Source organism: Meles meles, chromosome 5 (assembly GCF_922984935.1).
Source record: "Meles meles chromosome 5, mMelMel3.1 paternal haplotype, whole genome shotgun sequence".
Classification (NCBI taxonomy): domain Eukaryota; kingdom Metazoa; phylum Chordata; class Mammalia; order Carnivora; family Mustelidae; genus Meles; species Meles meles.
Window position 1 is genome coordinate 107,982,057 of NC_060070.1, and position 25,022 is coordinate 108,007,078.

At 37.5% G+C, this 25,022-nt stretch overlaps 1 protein-coding gene across 6 annotated transcripts in view; it reads left to right on the forward strand.

Moving 5' to 3' along the window:
* The first annotated feature begins 12,444 nt into the window (after positions 1-12,444).
* The window catches only part of PHF3 (PHD finger protein 3), an 88,155-nt gene continuing 75,577 nt past the window's right edge, over positions 12,445-25,022 (forward strand). Inside the window, exons 1-2 of one of the 6 annotated variants that reach the window (XM_046004711.1) lie at positions 12,445-12,803; positions 23,294-23,562. In XM_046004711.1, coding sequence (XP_045860667.1) covers positions 23,319-23,562 — 244 coding nt within the window. In that variant the 5' untranslated portion in view covers positions 12,445-12,803; positions 23,294-23,318. Of the gene's footprint in view, positions 12,804-12,977; positions 13,109-23,293; positions 23,563-25,022 lie in introns of those variants that run through there. The other 5 variants (XM_046004713.1, XM_046004712.1, XM_046004714.1 and 2 more) reach the window with 5 other exon arrangements.

Here is a 25,022-nt window from a genome sequence, read left to right on the forward strand (position 1 = left end):
ATTGGGCGGTGATGGCTAAAAGATGAGATTACTTTTTGAAATGATTTAAATCTCCTAAAATTGTGGTGATGGTGTGCAACTGCGAGAGTACTAAAAATCATTGGATTACACATTTTAAATGGGCGAATTGTATAATATTTGAATTATGTCTCCATAAAGCTGTTACCAAAACAAAACAAACAAACAAACAAAAAAAACCACCAAAAAAAAAAAAAACCCATCAGATTATGTCATTCCTTGCTTAACACAATGCTCAGTGGAATTCAGTAATAGATTCTAAATTCTCTGCGTTAGCCTACCAGGTCTTGCCAGTCTCTCAGCTTTCTATTTTGCACCATATGCTCCAGTCACACTAGCCTTTTCTTTTTCTAGAGCATCCCAAATTCATTACCATCATAGTCTTGAATTACCTTTTTCACTCCCTAGAGTACTCTTCCGTAGTGACCTCCCTGGTTGTCTATTGTCACACAGTCTCATACGCTTACTTCCTCTTGTTTGAGGAAATCCTTTTCCCTGGTCCTCCCTTCCAACCTTTCCAATATGTGCTCTAAATTCCAACTTGGGATCAGTAAAGTTTCCTACATATTTATTTTTTTAATTTTTCAGAAAGATTTTATTTCTTACGTAATCTCTACACCCAACATGGGCCTTGAACTCACAACCCCGAGATCAAAAGTTACATGCTCAAAAAAAAAAAAAAAAAAAAAAAGTTACATGCTCTACCAACTGAGCCAGCCAGGTAAGTATACCTCTCCCCCCACTTTTTTAAAGTTACCATGTTTCTTTCTTTATTCTTTTTTCTTTCTTTTTCTTTTTCGTCATCTTTTTTTTTTCCCAGTTTCCTACATATTTCTATAGAGTGAACTACCCGAGGGAACTTTTCTCATAAAACCTGTACCTTTCTAGCAAATGCTACATCTTCTTGAGGCTCTGTCTTTATAGACATTAGGTTGTACCTAATATTTTGTTACTTATTTTCTTCAGTGATAGTTTGAAGTCAAACACAAATTATAAACAAGTTATTAGCTTTCGATGATATAATTTGTAAAAGTTTTAAATAGGCATGTACCCTAGGAATGCCAGGGCTGGTCTGTTTCGAACAAAGCCATGACTACATTTAGTACCATCAAAAAAGAAGTCCCTCATACCTAATTGCAAGTCAGTCTTGCCTCTTGGGCTTATGTTCTGTTGTAAACTTTTGTTGAGCTTTCTCTTCCTTGTTGCTTCACCTCTGGACTGAGTGACACAGACTCAGTGCATCTTGGGAAACTGCAAGTTGCAGAAGCGACTACCATCCCCTTCTTTATCTTCTGCTTGGTGTGAAGAGAGCTGTAATCCTTCTCAAGCCACTGGGCTATGGACCTACACCTTTGTCTTCCCACTGTGACTGGGCCTAGTGCAGGCAGCATAATACTTATCTTAATCATATCTGATAAATTTGGTTCTTTACGACTCAGAGTGCAAATCACAGCTCTAGCAACTGGGAAATTAACTTTCAACTAGTCTCTAACTAGTTGAAAGTTATATTTAACTGCCTGTCAGCAGATCCCCTTCATGCTCTTGACTTAATTGAAATCTGGTTATTCCCTGAGGCCCTTATTTGCTCTGCAACCCTCTCAAGCAGAGCTCCCTATTTTTCACACCCCTCTTACCTTGGGGTAGGCTTTCCATTTCTCCACTGAAGCTTCTTCTAGATCATTTATTTCTTTCCCTTCTGGGTGGGGGGGGGGAGTGCTACCACCCACTCTATCCCCCTCCTCATTGCCATCATATATCTGTTCCTGGTCTTTTTATGATGCTTTTAGCTTCTAGCTCGGCCATTTGCACTCCTACCGTCATTTAATTCTCACAATGTTAGTTTTCTTTTAAAGGATTCATTTAATACACTGAACTCTCACATCCTTGACACTCATTTCCACTTCACCTCCAGTATTCATTCCCATAATCATATCTGAAAACTTGTCATCGCTGAAATGATACCACTTCCAATAGTCTTGATTTCAGAAATCCTCAATTTGCTCACCAGCCTAGCCTTCCGCCATCCTTACTCTACTATCTGTAGTACTGTAATTTTCTATCTCATTCAGATGCCTCCCTATTCAACCTCACTACTTTCTCATTGTCTATCATGTTCGTCTCGATTTTACTTCCCGTGTCCCTCTGTTTATAGTCCATAGTCTATCAATGTTACTACTCCCTAAAAATTATCTACCACTCGTTGCTTCTCTCTTCCACTATACTTGCCTGGCAAAACCTCAATGGTAATTGAATCCAATTATCCACATTCTCAATGCCTATTACTGGGTAGTAGACTGTTGCTGAGTAGTAAAGTAGACTGTTGCTGAGGTAAATCGCACAACCAGGCTGACTGGCTTAATTTTATCATCACAAACCTTAAACAGACATCCAACGCTACCCAAAACATCTCTTCCATTTTCCTTGGTAAGCTTGCTTTTCCACCCCTAGAAACAACAACTTCATTGCTTTCCCTTTCTCCTCAAATATTCCAACATGCTTCCTTTGCTTACTATCAGTCATTAGGAAGAACTCCTCCATCCTCTCACAACAAAAAACAACAGTTTTAACTGTAGCTTTACCCACTCTTCCCTTCTTTAAAATGGTGAGAGTATCCTTATGCTTATATAAGGTCAACCTCTAAAGATTTAGGTCAGTACTTAAGCCAGCAAACTACTCAAACATGCACAACTCTCCTTTGAGTAGACCTCTGTTGCTTCTTGCTGTCGCTCCATTTCTATGCTTCCCTTAATAACAAAACTTTTCAAATCATCTGCTATGCACATAAACTCTGCCTCCACACCTATTTAGTGCTCATTACCTACTGATTCTTCTTCTATTTTTATGGAGAGAGCATTAGCTTCAAATCATCTAGGTTTTTTGTTTTGTTTTGTTTTGTTTTGTTTTTGTTTTTTTAGGGCAACAAAGAGACGTTTTTTGAATGACAGTGCAAAGCTCCCAAACAGGGAATGGGATCCAAGAGGCTTGCCCTCAGTTAGTTTCTTAATATCAAGCTTGATACTACTCCTTTGTTTCTTATGTGGCAAGGCCATCACTATGAATTGCACATCTTTACTTAGACAGCATGAGTCAAAAACTGTTCTCCATGAACCTAAGATAAATTACAGAAAGACTATTCCAACAAAACAAAGCATACCCTTGGTAAAGCATAATTATGAGAAGAGCAGCAGAACAGACAGTGCCCAAGAGAGGGTTCAGCATGATTTGTGCTAATGCACATTGACTAAAGGTTTACATTTCAGTCTACCCAAAGTTAGTTCTCAATGTCTTAGGGTGTGCAATAGCACTCAGAACGTGCATAAATACATAAATATATCAATGTCTACTAATGGCTGCTTTAAATATACATATCTTTAAAGAAGAATATTTCAGAACCAAGTGACACAAAAATCAGTGCTGTGTGGGGCAACATTAACCAAATAAGCCAGGCAATAAATGTGCTTACTGTTAGGGACATTAATGATGTCTTGGTCCTCGAAGAGCTCAAATTCTTCTTTTTTTTTTTTTTTTTTTAAGATTTATTCACTGATTTGAGAGACAGAGACAGAGTTCACAAGCAGTGGGGGGAGGGGCAGAAAGAGAGGAAAAGAATCTCAAGTGCACTCCCCACAGAGTTAAGAGCCTGACTCAGGACTCAGTCTCAGGACACTGAGACCATGACCTGAGGCAAAATCAAGAGTCAGACACTTAATCGACTGAGCCACCCAGGCACCTCTAAGAGCTCAAATTCTAATGGGAAAGACAGTAGCCTAATATATTCTATAACAGAAGTATATACAGGATACAAAGCGGAGAATGAAGTATTTTGCTATGGGAGAGAGACAATTAGGAAAGATTTTATGAATGAGACATGTGAGTAAGAGTTTACCAAATAGAATTTTCCTATAGAGGAAGCAGCATATGTAAAAGGTATGGAAGCAGGAGATTGCCTCATAGAATTATGAGGAATTTGGTTGCTGGACCATAAGAAGTAAGAAAAGGATACTGGTAAATTGGCATCAGATCATGGGTGATCTTATAAATCATGCTAAGAAATTAAGCATAGGATTATATTTTAGTCAGTGTGAAACTTCAAAAGGTCGTAAGCACAGGAAGTAACATTATTAAATTAGCCATGGTCGTTGAGAAAGATTGTGTCCTGGCCTGTGGTTAACAGATTGAAGGGAAACTAGATGGGAGATTACTTCCACAATAAAGTCCAGAGGAGGGGCAGATTTTGGAGATACCTAGGAAGAAGAATGGATAAGACTTGGTCATTTGGTCATTCCAATAACTTAGTCACTACTTCAGAGGAGATGTTCAAAATATTCAGAAGTTATAAATAAAATTTTACACATCCTTTGAGTAGGTCCCCTGCCCAGCTTGGAGCCAAATGCAGGGCTCAGTGTCCGGCATGAGCCCATGATCCCGGAGATCAAGACCTGAGCTGAGATCAAGTCAGGAGTTCAACTGACTGAGTCACTCAGGTGCCCCAAGTTTTACACGTCTTTTAAAATGTTGTTGTAGGGCAACCCTGCTGGGACCCCTTTCAGTCTTGAGAGCCTTTTCTGTATCTTCTCTTACTAAGCTTCTATCACTTTACTCACAAAAATTTAAAAATTAAAAAAAAAAGTTGTTGTAGAGCTACATGATTACTGGGAAGAATCCTTACTATATATAATTGATGTTTTTAAAAGCAAACTTAAAGCAACATATATAGTAAATCCCATTTTGTATATAAATCTTTGCATACTCAACTTCTATTTTCTTTATTTTTTTTAATATTTTATTTATTTGACAGAGAGAAATCACAACTAGGCAGAGAGGCAGGCAGAGAGAGAGGAGGAAGCAGGCTCCCCACGGAGCAGAGAGCCCAGTGCGGGGCTCGATCCCAGAACCCTGAGACCATGACCCGAGCCGAAGGCAGAGGCTTTAACCCACTGAGCCACCCAGGCGCCCCTCAACTTCTATTTTCTTAACATAAATTTCTAGAGGCTGAATTCTAAGGTCAGAAGATTAAAAGTTTAAAATGTTTATGGGATGAGGTGCAGGTGTGTGTGTGTGTGTGCATATATATTGTTATATAGAACAAAGGTCTATAAGATATATACTCATATGATGATTGAACTCATAGGTTGTTTTCAATTTTGTATTATAAGCATCCCTATACATAAATCCTTAGATTCCTCTCCTATTATTTCTTTAGTTTAAGTCCTAAGAATGGAAATTCTATATCAAAAAGTGTGCACATTTAAAGGCTTTTGGAAAAAAATAAAAAAAAAAATAACGGCTTTTGAGAGATGCCTGAGTGGTTCAGTCGGTTAAGTGTCTGCTTATCTTTTGCTCTATAATAAATAAATAAATAATCTTTAAAAAATAAAGGCTTTTGACACACCTTGCTAAATTTTTCTCTAGAAAATTATCAACTTGTATTCCATCTTTAGTATATGACAGTTTATCCATGCCCACATCAACACTGAATGGTGACTTTTTAAAATATTTTACCTATATGTCTGATGACATATGATATGAAGTTGATTACTTTTTTTAAGATTTTGTTTATTTATTTGAGAGAGAGAGAAAGAACGAGCAGTGGGAGGGGCAGAAGGAGAGAGAGAGAGAGAGAGAAGCAGGCTCCCTCTATCCCATGACCTGGAGATCATGACCTGAGCTGAAGGCAGACACTTAACTGACTGAGCCACCCAGGCACCACATTTGATAATTTTCTGATACATTTATTAGAGATTTATTTTCTTCTGGAGTCTTAAACATATCTGAAAATACTGTTAGCATAAAGCGTGAGATTGGGATTCAACTTCTGCTTTTCCCCCAATTGTTGCCATGTAGCAAATAATCTTTTCCCTACAGACTTGAGAAGGCATCCTTATTAGAGACAAAAATTTTATTTATATTCATTTTTCTGCTTCCAGACTTTTTTATACAACTTTATTGAGATGTACATTCACAAATCACACAATTAACCCATCTAAACTGTGCAATTTAATTGTATTGGATATGCTATTAATTTTTAAAGATTGTGGTAAATTTTTAAGATTGTGGTATATAAAATTGCCATTTTAACCATGATTCAATGTACAATTTAGTGGCATTAATTACATCCAGAATGTTGCATTATTTCTAAAACTTTTTCATCATCCAAATGGAAACTCTGTAACCATTAAATAGCAAATCCTCATTCCCACTCTTCCTGGACTTCCTATCCTGTTAATTAACTATGTCTCTGTTCTCCAGACAGTCTCATGCCATTTTTATTATGATAAGTTTATATACTCTGTGATGCCTGCATGAATCAGTTGGCTAAGCGTCTGTCTTCAGTTCTGGTCATGGTCCCAGGGTCGTGGGATGGAATCCCACATCCTATCAGGCTCCTTGGTCAGAAGGGTCACTGAATTATATGATAACTCTTGCTTTCAGTTCAGGCCATGATATGATATGATATCATATGACAACTCTTATGATATCATAAGCTATGATATCATATGATAACTCTTATGACATGATATCATATGATATGACATCATATGATAACTCCTGCTTTCAATTCTGGCCATGGTCCCAGGGTCGTGGGATGGAATCCCACACCCCATCAGGCTCCTTGGTCAGCAAGGTCACTGAATCATATGATAACTCTTGCTTCTCCCTCTGCCTGCCGCTCCCCCTGCTTATGCTCATTCACTCTCTCTCTCTCTCTCTCGGACAATAAATAAATAAAATCTTTAAAAAATTTTTATATTATGCTCAAATTGAATGCCCACATTCCACTCCTGCAGATTACATTTTTTTAAAAATTTTGATGACTATATTAGCTCTTCCATTCTGTTAGATTAAAATTCTCTTGCCAAATTAAAAAAGGAATGACAATACATTCATGGTTATTTTGGGGGAGAATTGACATCTTCATTAAGTTGTTTTTCTCTGACTAGAACATAATATGTCTTTTTCAAGTTTCTGTTTAAAAAAAATAACAGTTTTACTGAGATAAAATTTACATACTGTATAATTCATCCATTTGAAGTGTATAATTCAGCTGTTCTCAGGAGATTCACAGATAGGTGTAACTACTAGGACAGTCAAATTAGGACACTTTTATCACTTTGAAAAGAAACTCTCTACCTTACATCTCCCTATCATTCCTTCACTAACAGTCCTAAGCAATCACTAATCTACTTTCTGACTCTATAGATTTGCCTATTCTGAAAATTTCATAAATATACTTTATTTTGTGACTTGCTTCTTCGTTGTAGCACATATTGGTACTTCATGCTTTTTTATTGCCATATCCTGTACCATTGTATGGATATAGCACATTTTATCTATTAGTCAGTTGATGTACCTTTACTTTGTTTCCACCTTTTGCTGTTACGAAAAATGCTGCCATGAACATTCATGTGCAATGTTTTGCATGGACACATGTTTTCATGTCTCTTGGATGTACACGTAGGAGTGGAATTACTGAATCATATGATAACTCTATGTTTAACAGTTTGAGGGACTGCAAGACTCCTTTTTAAAGAAGCTACATCACTTTATATCTCCACCATCAGGGTATGGTTGTTCTTATTTTTCATAACCTCACAAATAATTGTTTTTCTATCTTTTTTATTATAGACATCCTAGTTTGTATATGGTAGTAGCTCATTGTGATTTTTATGTGCATTTTCCCTAATGACTACTGTCTTGCATCTTTTCATGTGTTTACTTGCTTATTTGATATCTGCTTTGGAGAAATGCATATATACATCCTTCACCCATTTTTTTTTTTAAAGTAAGTTCTATCCCAATGTGGTGCTTGAACTCACAACCCTGAGATTAAGAGTCACATGTTCTACTGACTGAACCAGCTAGGCACCCCGATCCTTTGCCCATTTTAAATTAGGTTGCCTTTTATTGTTGAGTTGTAAGAGTTTCCTTTTTTTTTTTTTTTTAATATTTCTTTATTTTTTACTTCAGTGAGAGAGAGGGAGTGCACACATGTGTGAGTTGTGGAGAGGAGCAGAGGGAGTGGGAGAGAATCCTCAAGCAGTCTCCCCATTGAGCATGGAGCCCTATGTGGGGCTTGATCCCAGAACTCCAAGATCATGACAGTTTTTTTCTTGTTAGGCTGTTTAAGTGTTATATATTCCTGTTGGAATCAGTTTTCCCAACTGTATTGTAACCAAAGCTTGCTGTTTACGGAAAACCTATTAATTTTTTTGTATGTGTGCTGATTTTTTTGGCAACTGACCTAGCACTCCAGTAACTCCTTAATGCTGATAGTCATCTAACTTGTTTTATATCTATCTTTCATTTCTTTTCTGGCCTTTTCGTATTGGCTAATATTGAATAACGGTGGCCATAGTCACAGCCTTGCTTATCCCTGGCTTGAGTGAGGAGGCTTCTAATGTTTCGCCATTTAGTGTGATAGATTCAGATAGCTAACATTGAGCTGCCTCTTGAAAGGATACAGGAGCAATCCACTTAACATGGTAGGAGGGTCTGTGGTGATGTTTGGGGTCAGTTCAGAAGAGGGCACTTCTGGGGCGCCTGGGTGGCTCAGTGGGTTAAGCCGCTGCCTCCGGCTCGGGTCATGATCTCAGGGTCCTGGGATGGAGCCCCGCATCGGGCTGTCTGCTCAGCAGGGAGACTTCTTCCCCCTCTATCTGCCTGCCTCTCTGCCTACTTGTGATCTCTCTCTGTCAAATAAATAAATAACATAAAATAAAATAAATCTTTAAAAAAAAAAGAAGAGGGCACTTCTGCCAGAGGTAACAGCATGATCAAAGACTTTAGGTTGAGAGATAGTATGGATATGTGTAGGAAACAGTAAGAACTTACACGTGGCTGTGTCATAAATTTAAAAAGCAGGGAATAGTGAGAAAAGAGGCTGAAGAACTGGACAAGGACCAATCCTAAAGTGTCTTAAAGGTCATATTAAGAAGTTTGGATTTTATTCTCTTTATTTTGGAGAATCAGAGAAAGACTACAATAGGGAGGTGACGCTGTCATTGAGGGATATTATCACACTTATTTTATTTATTTATTTTTAGGGAGGGAGAGAGAGTTCGGAGGGAGGGGCAGAGGGAGAGGGAGAGGCCCCATGGTCAGTGCAGAGCCTGACAATGGGGCTTGATCTCACAACCCTCAGAACATTGTCTGAGCCAAAATCGAGAACTGAGCACTTAACTGACTGAGCCATCCTAGTGTCCCTCATTAACACACTTCCTTTGTTAAAAGAATTTGAATTATTTTTACTATTTTCATTTGTAGTAAGTCCAACCAGATAATTAATTTTTGCAGCTCCAGAACCACACATATTTTCTGGAACTTTCTTGTCCTTGAAGGCATCCACTCCAGGCCTGTTAAAACATGAATACATGTCCTCTGTGCCAAGTGCTGTCAAAGCAGTTAATGACAGAGCTGATTCCTCCTTATTGTTGCTAAAGTCTACAAAGATGGTTCCTATGCCTTGTAAAGACCTGGTGCATGAAAAAGTTTTATTTTATTGTTTGACCCAGCCACTCTAGGCCCCCCTGATCTCTAGAAGCTGTCCAAACTATTTATGTTTGGGTCAGGACATGCAGTTCCTTTTTACCTATTGTTTCCTGCTGAAAGCCTAAGGAGCTGGGAGCAATCTTTCTGGAGAAATAGGTAAAAAACTGTGTGGAAAGAAAGCAAGCCTGAAATAAGGAACAATGTGTCCTGGGTTAAGCCCCTAAATTCCACAGTGATCTTAGTAAAATGAATTCAGAATATTTTGATTCCACTGCTTTGCTCCCTTGTTTAAGAATATCAACTTTCTCATTTATTACACACTAATAGGAAAGCGTGTCTGTGTATATAGAAAGTGTTTTCTGGGAAAAAACCATTAAATTCATTTGATACTTTTATTGGTTTTTTGTTTGCTGTATTTAACTCTTCTCATTTTATCATCTTTAGTGAACTGATACTGTAGAGACCAATGTTTCAGTGATGACAAGCATCTTTCATATCAAACTTAATCTGGGTACAGTACTGTGAGCTGTCTTCCATGATCTCACTCTCTGCCAGGCTCAATTTTCTCAAGTTTTTGCAAGATCCAAATTTTGTCAATTTTAATTTTACATCATTTTTTAGTCAATTACATGTACACTGGTCAGTATTAGCCATTGTCTTGTCTTATTTTCTACCAAATTTAATTTTCCTGAGTTAATTTGAAGTTTTCAACACTATCAATACAATCTGATTTTCCAATAGGCCCTTTAACCAAAGCAGAATCCTTCATGCTGTTAAAGCGATTCTCGGTATGAATATGATGGCTCTTTCTTCTGGTAACTTTTTTATAGACTGGGTAAAAGACAGGTTGTGTTTATATCTGGGAGCAAAAAACAAAGATTATTAATGAACAGATGTGAACCTGGGTGCTTGCCTGGTTCAAAATAATAGAGTAAAAGCGTCATGTTTTGTAATAAGCTTGTTGGTTTTTTTAGGATTAGAAACCTTTGCTTTGTGAATGTGACAGGCTTATCATTTCTATATTTTCTTTTACCTCTATTACATTTTTTCATAAATTTACTAAAATTTCTTTTTTTTAAGATTTTATTTATTTGACAGAGACAGAGATGACAAGTAGGCAGAGAGGCAGGCAGAGAGAGGGGGTAAGCAAGTTCCCTGCTGAGCAGGGAGCCCAATGTGGGGCTTGATGTGGGGCTCGATCCCGGGACCCTGAGATCATGACCTGAGCCAAAGGCAGAGGCTTAACCCACTGAGCCACCCAGGCGCCCCAAGTTTACTAAAATTTCTTAAACAAGGTAAATTTTCCTCAGCTCTTCCAAGGAAATTTTCCATCTAATGATTTTCCATTTGAGTTCTACTCTTTTAAGTCCCTTAGGACTGGATTTTGATTATAATCTTATTCTTTCCCAATGACTTTTTCAAATTTCACACTAAGGTCCAGAAGAAGAGTAAACATAAATTTAGGACTTATTTGTGTAATTTATCCCGAACATTCCAGGTGAAAAAAAATGTGATTACTCATTTCTAGTTTCCTTTCTCAAAAAACAAACACCCCCCCCCCCCCAAACACACCAAAAACCATTAAAAAAACCACATTGTAAAACCAAGTTTTCAGGGATCGATGAGTCAAGGCAGGGGGTGGAATTCTAGGATTCCAGTAGAATTAGGACAATCTTAAACCTCCTTTGTGGAAGAGCATTTAGTATTGGGAGTGCTCAAAATACCAGAAGTCTGGAGAGAGTAAAGAAAAGCTCTTCACTGCATGCCAGTGAGCTATTATTCTACTCTGCAGAAATCTTATAATGTGGACTACAGTTGGCATAAGGCTTAAATCAACAAGTAAAAGTTTCTGAAGAGCACAGCAGGTGCTGGCTATCATTTTTTAGTGGGTACTGTAATGGTTCTTGCAAAGAGAAGGCACAGTTCCTGTCCTTAAAGGGGCTCATTTTGGTCATAGTGATGACTAGCAACAATTACCTCATGTTTTTAATGGGTTGTTTTTAATGGGCTGAGATAGAGGTCAGCCCAAGCTGCTGTGGAAGCTCCTAGTTTAGACCAGTGGTTTTCAAACTTTTTGGTCTCAGGACCCCGATACGCTCTTAAAAATTACTGAGGGACTTCCAAGAGCTTTTGTTTATATGGGTTATTTACCATCATAGGAATTAAGTCTAAGAAGAAAACATTTTTTAAAAATACAACAAAATTCATTGTTATAATCTGTTATGAAAAATACATTTTCCAACAAAATTTAATGAAGAGTGGCATTGTTTTAAATTTTTGCACATTTCTTCAATGTCTGGCTGAATAGATGGCTGGATTGTTCTACCCGCTTCTGCATTTAATCAGTTGCTACATGTTTTGGTTGAAGAAGATGAAGAAAATTGGCGTTAAATATATGTAGTTGTCAAAGCTTCTCTGAAAGGTCTCAAGAAACCTTCAGAGGATCGTCTTGATACATTTTGAGAACTGCTGACTTCGACCAGGAATGGAGACCTTCTTGGAGAAGGCAACTTGCGTCCTGAAAAAGACTAGCTATTTGGAGACAAGGTGAGAGTGGAGGTGTTTAATGATGGGCCTGTGGTGCACACCCAGCAGGGATTCTTCAGCAAGGGGCTCATCTACTCCGCTCTAGTCTACCATTCCTGAAAGAACACCCGGTTAATGAAAAGCATCGGGAGGGAGCAAATCTGATCATCAATATTACATTAACTATGAAACCTTCGTGCTTATTACAATAGAGAAAAATCGATCGAAGCCTCACGCCTTCGGGCAGCCAGCAAGACGATAGCTAAAAGCGTGCCGCGCCCTCAGAAGACTGGGAGGGGCGCGGAAGCGCAGTGGAGTGGAGTGCGACTGCCCGGGCCCCGCGGAGGCGCGGCGCGGGAGGGCCCACACTGCGCAGGCGCAGCGTGCAGGCCGCGGCCCCCGGAACGGTAAACAGTGGGGTCACGTGACGTGTCCCGGCTTCTGCCCCCGCGCCGCCGCCGCACGCCGATGGCTGCGGGGTCTCGCGCCGCCGCACGGTCCCCACGAGGCGAGCGACCCTTGGGCCCTGGGCGGCGGCGGCTGCTACGAAGATAAAGAGGGCGGCGCGGAAGCCAGGCTAGTGTCGTCAGCGGCAGCCGCTCGGCCCGGTGAGGAAAAGAGGCTGTGGCAGCGACGCCGACGTCCTGCGCGTACCCCCTCTCTTCGGCACCCACCGGGCCCCCTCCTCCTCCTCGGCGGCGGCGGCGGCGGCGGCGGCGGCCACCATCTTCCTCTTGCTGCCAGTGGTAGCGCTCGTCTGGCGGAGCTGGGTGAGTTGCGGCTCTGGCCGCGGCCAGGGAGACGGGCAATCCTCCCCTCCCCCATTCCCTTCCACACGCACAGCGCCTCCCCGGGCCTCCCCGCCCCTCCCGCGGCGGACACTCCGCGCCTTTCTCCCGCGCAGCCGGGAAACCTCACCGGCCTCTTGCGCAACGTCCTCGGCCTGGCCGGGCGGCGCCTCTGTAGCCCAGGACCGTTTGGACCGCGGGCTGGGAGGGAGGCGCGGCGGGGAGGTCGCCAGGCGGAGGGTCGGGACCGCGGCCTCTTCCCGGCTTCTGCTCGCGGGCCTTTGGCGGTGAGTGTGCCCTATCGCCGCCGCCGCGCGGGCGCGCAGGCCCGGAGGGACCGCGGGCGCTGCCAGGAAGGCCCGGCCCGCAGGCCCCCAGACCCGGTCCTTCGCACCTCTTCCCTCCAAAGGAGTGTGGCTTTGAGCTTTGGGCCCCGGGTCTGGGAAGCCAGGATTGGCCTTTGCCGCGAGGCCGAGCCCCGTCCCAGCTTTTGGAGAGGGGGGAGTTGGCGCTCTATCCATCCTCCCGCTACCGCGCGCTTTTGTGCTCGGGACCCAAACTGTCGACTCCTTTTGCTTAGTTTGAAATGGGAAGCCTAGAATCAGGCTCTCGGATAATACGAGTAATTTAATGAACCACTTGTCGATACGTGCGTGTTAATGGTGCTAAATAACTGATCACCTGACACGGGGGGGGCGGGGAGGAGGGAGAAAGGGAGAGAATGTTGGTACCGCGCACAGTCCTGTTTGCCTTCTTTCCCCCCGGCAATGTGTTGCCGATGACCTTTTCCCATCTTTGGATTTAAAAGCTATTTCCTAGAGACTATGATTCGAGGTAGTTTGCATGATTATTGGTGCTATTCAGGAATCATTCGCAGATTATGATCATGGATAATCATTAATGTAAGTGGCAACAACGCTTCGATATCTACCTTTTTAAAACCTTCATTACGTGTAGAGATACTTAATTTTAAAAGAGACATTGGTTACTGAGCCTTTCCCAAGTGCTTTACTACCAAATTTTAAGCTAAAATTAAAAAAAAGATACAGTAAACTATTTAGGGAATACTTATATAGTACATTGTTCTAGTTAGTTACTATTTTGGGGTCAAACTTGTCTTCCTTTTTAGACTGGTTGTTTGAGTTCTTCCAAAACTACGCCTCCATTACTCATTCATTTCCTACCATTTTTTGATTCTTAAATGAAGTGTTTGGGATTGTGAAAATGTTTGTAGATGTGTTTGTGGTTGGAAAGACACGTGAGTTAAAGAACCTGGAAATCTTTGCAGCATTCTTCTGCTGTTTTTGAATTTGTATATTCATTCCAGAGCACAGGAGATGTGTGAAGATTATTATTTCGGGTAGTTTCTACCTTCACTACTAGTTGACCTTTTCTTAATTTACAATTATTATTTTCTGTCCATTTATTCCGTTTACTAGCCCTGTGTTACAGTAATGATTTTTTTCCTCCATAATCGTTTTCACTATTAATATTTTAAATTACAAGCTTCATTTCCCCATGATAGTTACATAATTTGAGGGGCGTCAGGAGCTATTATTGCTCTGATTAAGCCACACACACAGTTCAGTCAGTTCTTGAGCTGCAGAAAGACTTCTGCTCAACTGTAGTGGGCCAGTATTTAAGTATGCAGAATTACAACAGTAGATTTTAAGCTTTATTTGATAGCTGTACTGGTGATTTGTCAAAAGGATAACAAATGAGTTATTGATGGGACCAGTTTTCCCTTTTTCCTTGCATGCTTTGTAGGTCTTTTTATTGAGGAGCATGAAAATGTAATTTATTATACTACTTTTGCATCCTTTGGGAGGGCAGTGAACTTCCTTATCTATCACATTGATTAGTTTTGCATTCCATGACGTTGGGACAGACTTCAGATTACTTTAGTTTATGAGTGGATGTACTCATCTGTTGCATATGCAAATAAGTCAGATCTAAGAGAAGTGATACGTGTAAATGGAGGTGAAAATTAGCATTGGTTAAATGCAAATTTCAGAATAGAAGAGTGGAAAGGAAGTTGTCTTTACGTTAAAATCGTTTAAAACCACTCTTAAAATTTAAAATGTATTGAGAATGGAATTAATGAAGAATGGTTGATAATTTTTGACTTAAGTAATAACCTGTTAATAAAACTATTACTGATAAAAGCTTGGAAGGCAGCAGTTGACAATTTGGATTATTGCAAAATTATGCTGAATTTAGATTTTTACACAGTATGGATTTTGCTTGGGAAAAACTGATGAATGTAAATTATGCATACAGTTTTGGCTTTTTTGAGTGCTAAGACTTATTAATGGTTATCTTCCTTGGTAATACGGTATTTACCTTTTTGAAACAATTTGCTTTCTTAAATGTGCACTTTTCCCCTTGTTTTTTACACGGATTTCTCAAGAAATCCTTTTTATTTATTTGTCTAGAGATAAGATCTTTTTTATTTTTGTGAGATAATGAGATTTGTTGATAAGCATCTCAGGTTTGTAAATTACCCATACCTGCTTCACCAGTGTTATGAAGTATCAGGAGGAGGGCTGATTTCTTTCTTTCTTTCTTTTTTTTAAATGATTTTATTTATTTATTTGACAGAGAGAGATCACAAGTAGGCAGAGAGGCAGTCAGAGAGAGAAGGGGAAGCGGGTTCCCTGCTGAATAGAGAGCCTGATGGGGGCCTCGATCCCAGGACCCTGAGATCATGACCTGAGCCATGAGCCGAAGGCAGAGAGGCTTAACCCATTGAGCCACCCAGGTGCCCCAGGAGGGCTGATTTCTAAATATTTTTATTCATCCCCGTTTCAGGAATTCTTTCTGACATGTGGCTGCTGATATCTTTCTTGTGTGGAACAGTACATCTTGGGCTCTGTTTCTCATTTCTTCTTGGAGCACCTCTGAGAATCCTGGAGTATCTTTTCAGAGGCGTAGACATTTTATTTTTTAAATTACAAAAATGACTTGGCAAATTGTTAGACACTTAAAAACAATACAGTTGCATGTTGAACAGCAAAAGATACTGGGAAAAGGTATTTGAGGGTATTGGTTTGATTCAAAATACCTGAGACCCAGGTACTGTTTGTACCCTCAAGAAACCTGGACTAGGCGGAGAAACAAGATTCAAAGACATGAGATGTTCAATCATTGCAGTTGAATTAGAAGAAGAACTTGAAAGAATTACAAAAGGCATTGTGTGAGGAATTGTCAAATGTATAAGCTGGACACTTACTCCTATGCACTGTGTTTAATTTAGATTATTTTTTGATGGTCAGGGGATTTTCATTTTTACGATCATTTGTACTATGAAGAGAGGTGATGGATGAAGAGAAAGAATTCAAGATACTATCCAGAAGTTTTAATCTGCACAATCTGTTAGATGAAGTTTTAAATGACATAGTAGACTGTACAAAAAGGCTAAACTTAACAGTTTTAGTTCATTCATAATTTGTGTGAGTTGGCCACATGAAAAAATTCTAAAATTGTAGACTGTGAAAATAAATTGCAGTTTGTAGTTGATAACTTCCAAAATGATGTTTATACACATTCAGGATAGCCACTGTATTTTTTATGTGTAGGGATGGCTAAGTGTGTATTTTCTGGCTATTTTGGAAGAAGTGTATGTCACTTTATTTTTAGTATTTTGGGGATTTCATTAATGATATATTAAGAACAGAAAAATTAGCATGTGTTACATAAGTAGAGTGCATAAAGTATAGTAGTTTAACGTGCAGACTCAGGAATCACACTGCCTGGGTTCCAGTCGGGGTGTACTGGATATGTGACCTTGGGCAAATTACATAATGGTGTGGGGCTCAGTTTGCTGTTCTGTAAAATAGATATAATAATTGCACCTACCTCACAGTGTTGTTGGGAGGAAGTAATGAGATAATGTATACAATACACTGAGCATAGCGCCTGGCTCATAGTGTATGCTAAAAGCACCATGTTAGCTTGGACTGTACTACCTAGGCCATAGTTTTAATGATGAACTACTTCACTGTTTCTGTGGTTGATCCAAACTGCTAATGCTTCCCATAATATCAATAGGATATAGTTGTTAACTTTGAAGTTAACTCAATACAGTTAGCTTGTATAATTCTGCTTTTGCCAGTTTCAACTTGTACCTGCTAGTTCTTTTTCTAGATTCTTAGGTCTTTAGTATTAGCATGGCAGACACCTTGGGTTCTTACATATTCTTTTAACTGATAAATTCAGAAAAGTTATGAACCTCACTGCTGCTTATAGATTCTAACCAATGAAACTGAAGTAGAATTTGATGTGTGTGTTTGGAGAAGTTGATTAAGGTTGCATTGCTCTATAGAATTGTACTTTCTAGAATTGTGTCATACCACATGGTCTAACCGTTTAGTGATTTTCCTTACCTCTATCCTGGAAGGATAACCTTTATTCATCTTTAATATTGTTTTATTATGGTGGTTAAGCACTAACCTTTGTCTCAGCAGAATTGAGTCCTAGCTCTGTCACTTATTTATTCTGTAATATTGGATGTAACTTTGCTAAACTTTATCCCTGCTCTTAAAACGTAAGAATAATAATAGTATCTTCCTAATTGTGTGGTTGTGAAGATTAAATGACATGCATTTAGGTTTAGCATAGTGCCTGGCACATAATAAATATTCAGTGCATTTTACTTTATCAACACGTAATGTAGGGTGTAGTGGTAAGTGCATTAATTCTCGAATGAAATTTTCTGGGTTCAGATTTCATCTCCACCACTTACTATAGCAAGTAATTTAATCTCCTTGATCCCAATTAACTTCTTCCTTCCTCCGTTTCTTTCTTTCTTTGTTTCTTTGTTTATAATATAGCATTGTTGTGAGAATTAATAAATGTAAAGCAGAGTTTCTTAACTTTAGCAGTTTTCTGGCTGGATAATTCTTTGTTGTGGGGCTCTCCTAGTGCATTGTAGTAATTTTACTAGATGCCAGTAGCCTGCGCTCCAGTTGGCGATCACCAGATGTCCTCTAGAGGGGCATAATCACCTCTGATTGAGAATTACTGATGTAAAGCGTGTAGCACATTGCCTGGTGTGAAATTAGAGCACATCATTTTACGTGTTTCATCACTATTAGTAGTGGTACTTTTATTTTTCTACTACTACTGCCTATTAGAAATTTGTTCATGGTAAGCATGCCTGATGAATTAATGGCTTACTTTAAACTGTAGTGTAAGGGCTGGGAGGCACCAAGTTTCCATTTCCAGGGCCTTTGCATTTAGGTCTTTGCCTGGATTGCTTTTCTCCATTTTTATACAGATAACTTTTTCCAGTTTTTGGGTTACATGTTGCCCTATAATAAGCAAGGTCTTCATTTAGCATTGTATGTAGAAACCCTCCTTCTCCCCTATAACTATTACCCTGTTTAATCTTTCATCATAGATTTTATAATCTCCTGAATATATTTCTACACCCCATACCACCCCCCATACGCATACACACAAATATAGACTGTATGAGACAGAACTTCATCATGGGATAACCTCTTAGGGCCTTTGGTAGCTTTAGTGATTTATTGTTAGATTTAGTTTTTTTTTTTTTTTAAGGAGATAACATTATAAAACACAGTTTTATTTTGAAGATGCTTCTGGAAAGTTGAGATAATTTTAATGTAAAAGGGGATTTATGTAGAAATATATATATAAAATATATATTTGTGCTATTGGTGCTTTCTAAATCTTTCTGCTTTCTATTCATACTGGAACAATACATGTTGGTTTTTTTTTTTTTAGCGTAAACTAAATTTGGCTGCAGTATAATTTTTTATGAGTTAAGATAAAACAAGTATTTTAAAGCAGTAAATATCTTCAAACTCAGATTAAATTTTGTTCAGAATGTTGGTAGTAATACTTATTTTTTAAATTGTATTCTGAGTCTAAATGGTCTGTTAGGACCAGACTCTGTTGTTCATAATTAGTGCTTAATATTCCCTTTGTCTGGAGTATTCTCTGGACTTTGAGAATCCAGCTGCTTAGATTTTCTTGACCTCCTAAGTTTCACCTTCCTCTCTGAAGATGTCTGCAGTCCTTCAGTATGACACTTTCATATTTTGTTGTGATGTTTATGTATTGTATTTGTTTATATGTCTATATTCTTTTATATTGTGAGTTCCTTGAATATTGAGTGGTGTTTGTTGCACTGTTACCTATGATAACTAATTAAGTGGATTATCCAAATTCTCTGACTTAGCTGGATATATTTTATGGTCTGTAAACATGAGGTGTGACTGAACTGAGAAATAATTTCTGATTTCAGCATATATATATTCCCAAATTATTAGTATCAGTTTAATTGGATATATATATCATTAGCCACTTAGCATACACCCTAGATCAGCTTGCTATGTTTTATTTTTCGAAGATTTATTTTATTACTATTTTTTTTATTAGAGGTGGGGAGAGACAAAGGAAAGGAACAGAGAGAATCACAAATAGTCTCCACATTTAGTGTGGAACCTGCTGTGGTCTTGATTTCACAACCTTGAGGTCATAACCTGAGCTGAAAGCAAGAGTTGGACGCTTAGGTGACTGAGCCACTCAGCTGTCCCTTGAAGATTTTAAGTATTATCTCTACACTCAGTGTGGGCCTTGAACTTTCACCCTGATATCAAGAGTCGGATGCCCCACTGACTGAGTCAGCCAAGTTCCCCTGTTTTAATTATTAAATTTATAATGCCAAGTATAAGGAAGCATTTAAATATAGTTTCATTGTAAGATACAGAAATTCGTTTAACTGAAGCAGTTTGTTTAATTAACAGATATTGAATCAACTCATTTTTTAATTTAATTAGATCTGATTGTTTATCCACATTATTAAATATCTCCCCTAATTCTATTTTATTATTATTTTTAAAAACACTTTTAAAAAGTATCATTTTTTAAAAAAATTTATTTAAGGGGCGCCTGGGTGGCTCAGTGGATTGGGCCGCTGCCTTCGGCTCGGGTCATGATCTCAGGGTCCTGGGATGGAGCCCCGCGTCGGACTCTCTGCTCCGCAGGGAGCCTGCTTCCTCCTCTCTCTCTGCCTACCTCTCTGCCTACTTGTGCTCTCTCTCTCTGTCAAAAAAAAAAAAAAAAAAAAAATTTAAGTCATCACTACACCCAACTTTGGGCTCAGACTCATGACCCCAAGATACCAAGAGTCATGTGCTCTTTGACTGAGCCAGCTAGCTGCCCCTTCTCTAATTTTAGATTAGTGTCTTAAAAAAGACTTTTAGATTTATAGAAGAATTGTCGACATTGTGTAGAGTTCCTATATATCCTCATCCCAATTTCCTGATTGTTACATCTCACATAATGCTAATGCCTTAATCAGAACTAGAGATTAAAATTGGTGCATTGCTGTTATTAACTTCCAGGCTTTGTTTTGATTTTACTAGACTCTGCATTTAGTAGATTAGTATGTTCATGTTAAGTGAATTAATATTCCTACAGTCAGCTTGTTTGTTTTCCAGTTTAGCATGGAAGATGCTATTATTTTATTTTTGATACTGAACACTTGAAACTGATTTTTTAAAATAAATGACTTTATACTTCCATTAAATAATACTTTCAAGATAGTTTTGTGGGATGACTGTATACTATCATTTTTGGAATTCTTTGGAATTACCCCCAGAGCCAGTTGCAACTGCTTATGAAAAGTCAGTTTTACTAGTTTACAACAATTTTACAAGAAAACTAGTCTTGTGATATGCTGTGTAGAAATTGTCTTCTTGGGACCCTTAAGTTTTGGATGCTTTATACCTTATTCTGTCTTGGAATATTAAAGATGTCTCAATGATAGCTGCTTAGCAAACGTTCATTGAATGAAGTAAAGGTATTATTAACGAAATGTAACTTTGTTATGCCAGTCCTTCTCAACATTTGACCATGGAAGCATTTTCCCTGATGTGCTTATTTAAATCCAGATAGAACACACTTTGTAAGTCATATACCAGTATTGGCCAGATACCCGTACTGGAAAGTTTGGCTTACCCATCTTATTTACAGTATGTTTTACTTTTTTTTTTTTTAATTGGTCTTTAAAAACTAAATATTGTCTACCATTGAGATTAAAAAATATACCACAGGCTTTTAAAGTAATTTTTATAAAGGAGTTTTGGCACGGTTTACTAATAGCAGTGTTATTGAAAAAAATATGTTGCATATTTAGATTGCTATTTAGAATGGGCTGGCCTCCCCTATGCCTTTGTGATTTTGAGCTGTGTGATCATAATTTCTGAATATTCTGAATGTCTCCATCACTTGAAAGCACACAACCAGTAGTAACAGAAAGACTGACTTCAGGTGAAGTTTGTAGAATTTACCAGATTTGTATTGCTATGGGAATGAGTGTGTTTTTAGTAGATTTAGCATACTTTTTTTTTTTGAAGGAAAGTTAACTATTTGTTTTTAGAACTAGAATTGTCCTTTTTTTTTTCTTTTTGATTCATCTGAGAAAAAAGGGTTGCTAATTGGGATGCAGCTTTGAAGAGAAGTAGTCTTGGATTCCAGCATGTTCAGATAAACTAATTTGTCTGTAGTTCTAGCTACTTGATTGTGTAAACATTTAGTAACATTTTTGTAAATTATTCTTAATACCAAAAATTCATTATACTAAAATTTTTTTGGAACTTAAAAACATATTAGTGGAAGTATTGGTGATGTATGATAATTGAGCCTTTCTCAGTTACTGAGACTCAGGTAACGTTTGGAAATTAAAACTTTTCCTGACTTTTCATCAGCATTGTGAGCTATAATTTTCTTTTAATATTATAGTTAGAAAATGCATATAAAATAACCAGCAAATCAATCAAATAGTTAATATTTTATTTCAGTGTTTTATTATATTTTAACATGAGTAAATTGCAGAATTTGAGAAGTAATACTAAAACCCTTCTATTTAGAAGGGGATGAACTTTTATGAGAATGAGGAAATTCTCTTTCTTTTGTTTTTAGGACTTTAAATTGAGCTACAATAAACTTTCCACTTAAAATGAACAAGTTGATGAATTTCAGCAGAGGTATACATTCATGATTTAGGGCATTTTCAACATCTCCCAAGGTATCTTCTTGTCCCTTTGCAGTCTAGCCTTCTGTTATCCAAGGACCCAGGCAACCACTGATTTGCTGGGAAATTATGGAAAATTATTTTTAAAGAAGAGTCTTTAATGAGTCAAATCTAGTCAATTTCTAGCTCTTGGAGCTCGATATGAAAGGAAGAAGTATAGCTATGGGCTATGGAGCCTTGACCTGGGACTGAATCTTGACTATTTTGTGGTTTTGGGGGAAGACATTTAAATTGTTTAAATGAATTTGTTTTATAAAACAAATTATTTACATGTTATTTTCTATATAGAGCTTATTACTATTGGTAGTAAATGGGTTAAATTTAAGTAAAATGGTTAGCACCATATATTACCAGTAAATTGTTGAGAGTTTTTGGACTTACCCTTCTTTCATCATTTTTATAGGGGAAAGAATAAAAGACATTTTAAGGAAGTTTTGCTAGCTTTGGAGCCAATCGAAAATCCTTGGAATTTTGAACCCAAGATGTTCTCAGTCAATTTTCTAGCTGACTGAATATTATTAGACGTTTTTGTTGATGCCTCCCCTCCACCTTCCAAAGTATATTGGTTCAGTTTTTTCCTGAACCAGTATTGAAAATAATTGAACTTTGGACTAACCGAGTCTCTTCTGGGCATTAGATGACCTTTCTGAGCAGTACCTACTATCAGTAGGCAGCTAGCTTGACATCTGTATATACTTCACATAACTCAGTAAAATGATTTTAAATCTCTGATATGTTGTTTTCATTTATCTCATTTTATAATAAAAGGATAAAAGGAGTCCTTCCAAATGCATGTATGTTCATGTCTCTGCCTGCATATGTGTAGTTTTTTGAGTTTTGATTTGTTGGGTTTAATTAATAGTTTCTTTCCATTTTTTCTTCCTACCCCTAAAAACTACCTTTTCTCTCTATATTACCTTTCTATAAATAATTTAAATGCTTTGTAAATAAAACAAGGCTATTTTGCAGTTTTAGTAGGTATGGGACAATAATTTGATTTTGGCTCTTTTATATTGATATATTGTAAAAGCAGTGTCATTCTTAATTTATGAAAAGATTATGGTTGAAAACACGGTTTTTATGGTTTAAACCATGTCATTTTTTTCAACTGTATGAAATCAATGGATTATATACATAGGTTTCCCCCACCAAATAATGAATTGAGTAAACATTTAATAGGATTTCTGGTAAAATGATATTCTACATGTGTGATAAAGAAACATTTTAGTAAAGACTCATTCTACATGTCCAAATGTTTATTCTAAAAACAGTGAGGATTTTTTTAAAAACAATTCAGAAATACCTAAGTGTGTTCTTAGACTCAAAACTATTAAAATAATTTGGTTTTAGGTGATTTTCAATTGATAGCTTTATTTCTTATGGTATTTTTTTTGTCTTTCTATAGGGCTGAAAGACACACAGAAGTCTTCATGGATATAGTTGATACATTTAATCATTTAATTCCTACTGAACACTTAGATGATGCCCTATTTCTAGGATCCAACCTGGAGAATGAAGTCTGTGAGGATTTTAGTACAAGTCAAAATGTCTTAGAGGACTCGCTGAAGAACATGCTCAGCGATAAGGATCCTATGCTAGGATCTGCAAGTAACCAGTTCTGTTTGCCTGTTTTGGATAGCAATGATCCCAATTTCCAGATGCCTTGTTCAACAGGTAATTCTTACTTTTTTTTTTCTTTTTCTTTTTTTTTTTTTTTAGTCTGCAATTTAAAATAAAAAATTTTCAGCAGCATCTTTTTTTCTTTTTCTTTTTTTTTTTTTTTTTGGTGAGGGTAGTGAATTTAAGATTCTTTAATTTGAATTTAGACCTTCTTTTCTTGACGTCAGAATTAGACTTTAAATTTTCTTCCGAGGAAAGTGGAATTATCTTTGAGGATATGGATGTAGATAGGATGACCAGTGACCATATAATTTATTTTCTAAAGGGGGATACTTTTTGAGAATTACAGGGGTGATGTTAATAGTTACATCATGACAAAAAGTGTAAGTTGGGACTCTCTCTAGGATTTAGGGATTTCCTAGCAAACTGGGACATTATATCACCCTAGGCCTGCTGGACACAAGAGGAACTGCTCTGTTGACCTTTTTCAGTGCCCCTCCCAGCCCTTCAGATTTAATATATTGTGTGCTTCCATTTCAAATATTTTGACTTTTTATACATGTATCTTAAAATCAGAGAAAGAACTCTAGACCTGTGCTGTCCAACTTAGTAACCACTAGCCACATAAAACTGTTAATCACTTAAGAGGAGTCCAGTCTTAATTGAGATATGCTGTGAAGTGCACATTAGATTTTTAAAGACTCAATATGAAAAAAGATGTAAAATATATTTTACCAGAGCTTTTTAAATGTTCATTACATTTGCAGTGTATTAGATACGTTGGTTAAAAAAAATGATTAATATTAATTTCACGCTTTTACCTTTTCTTAAAGTGGCTGTATATAGTGTATATATATATATATATATATATATATATAAAGTGGTTTGCATTATATTTCTGTTGGATAACACTGCTCTAGGTTCTGTAGTTGAAGTAACTGAAAGATTGAGGGTAGTAACTTTCCATAAGGCTAAACTAATTCTTAATAAGAAATTATTTCAGAGATATATTAATATGTGGAAGAACATGTAGGTTTTCTTTTATAAAGCAGAGCAAATACTATAATAAACTTTGGGGCAATTAGCTATTTCCTTAAGCTAAAATTAAATAAAGGAAAATCAGCTTTACATGGAGAAGTTAGGCTTCCCCTCACTGTTCCCTAGAGTAGTTCACAGGTTTATGTGGTCTTGATTTTTCAGTGACTCTAGAGTTTTGCACTATCGTTTTTCAGTATAGTTTTTGTTTCCTTTTAATATTTTCTACCTAATATTTTAATAATATTTAAAGTTTGGATTAGGCTGGCCTGCTGTTGATCCATAAATTTGTCAGATTATTCTGCTTGAAGACCTCAACACTTTGACTACTAGGAATCTTCGTTTTAACAACTCTTTAATGCTGAGATCTTTTGAATTGCTGGCTAATGGTGTATCTCTGAATTATATACATTGTGTTGTGTTATTGCGTAGGTTTACATTGTTTTTGTTGTATTCTAAATGTTACAAAGCTTTTAAAA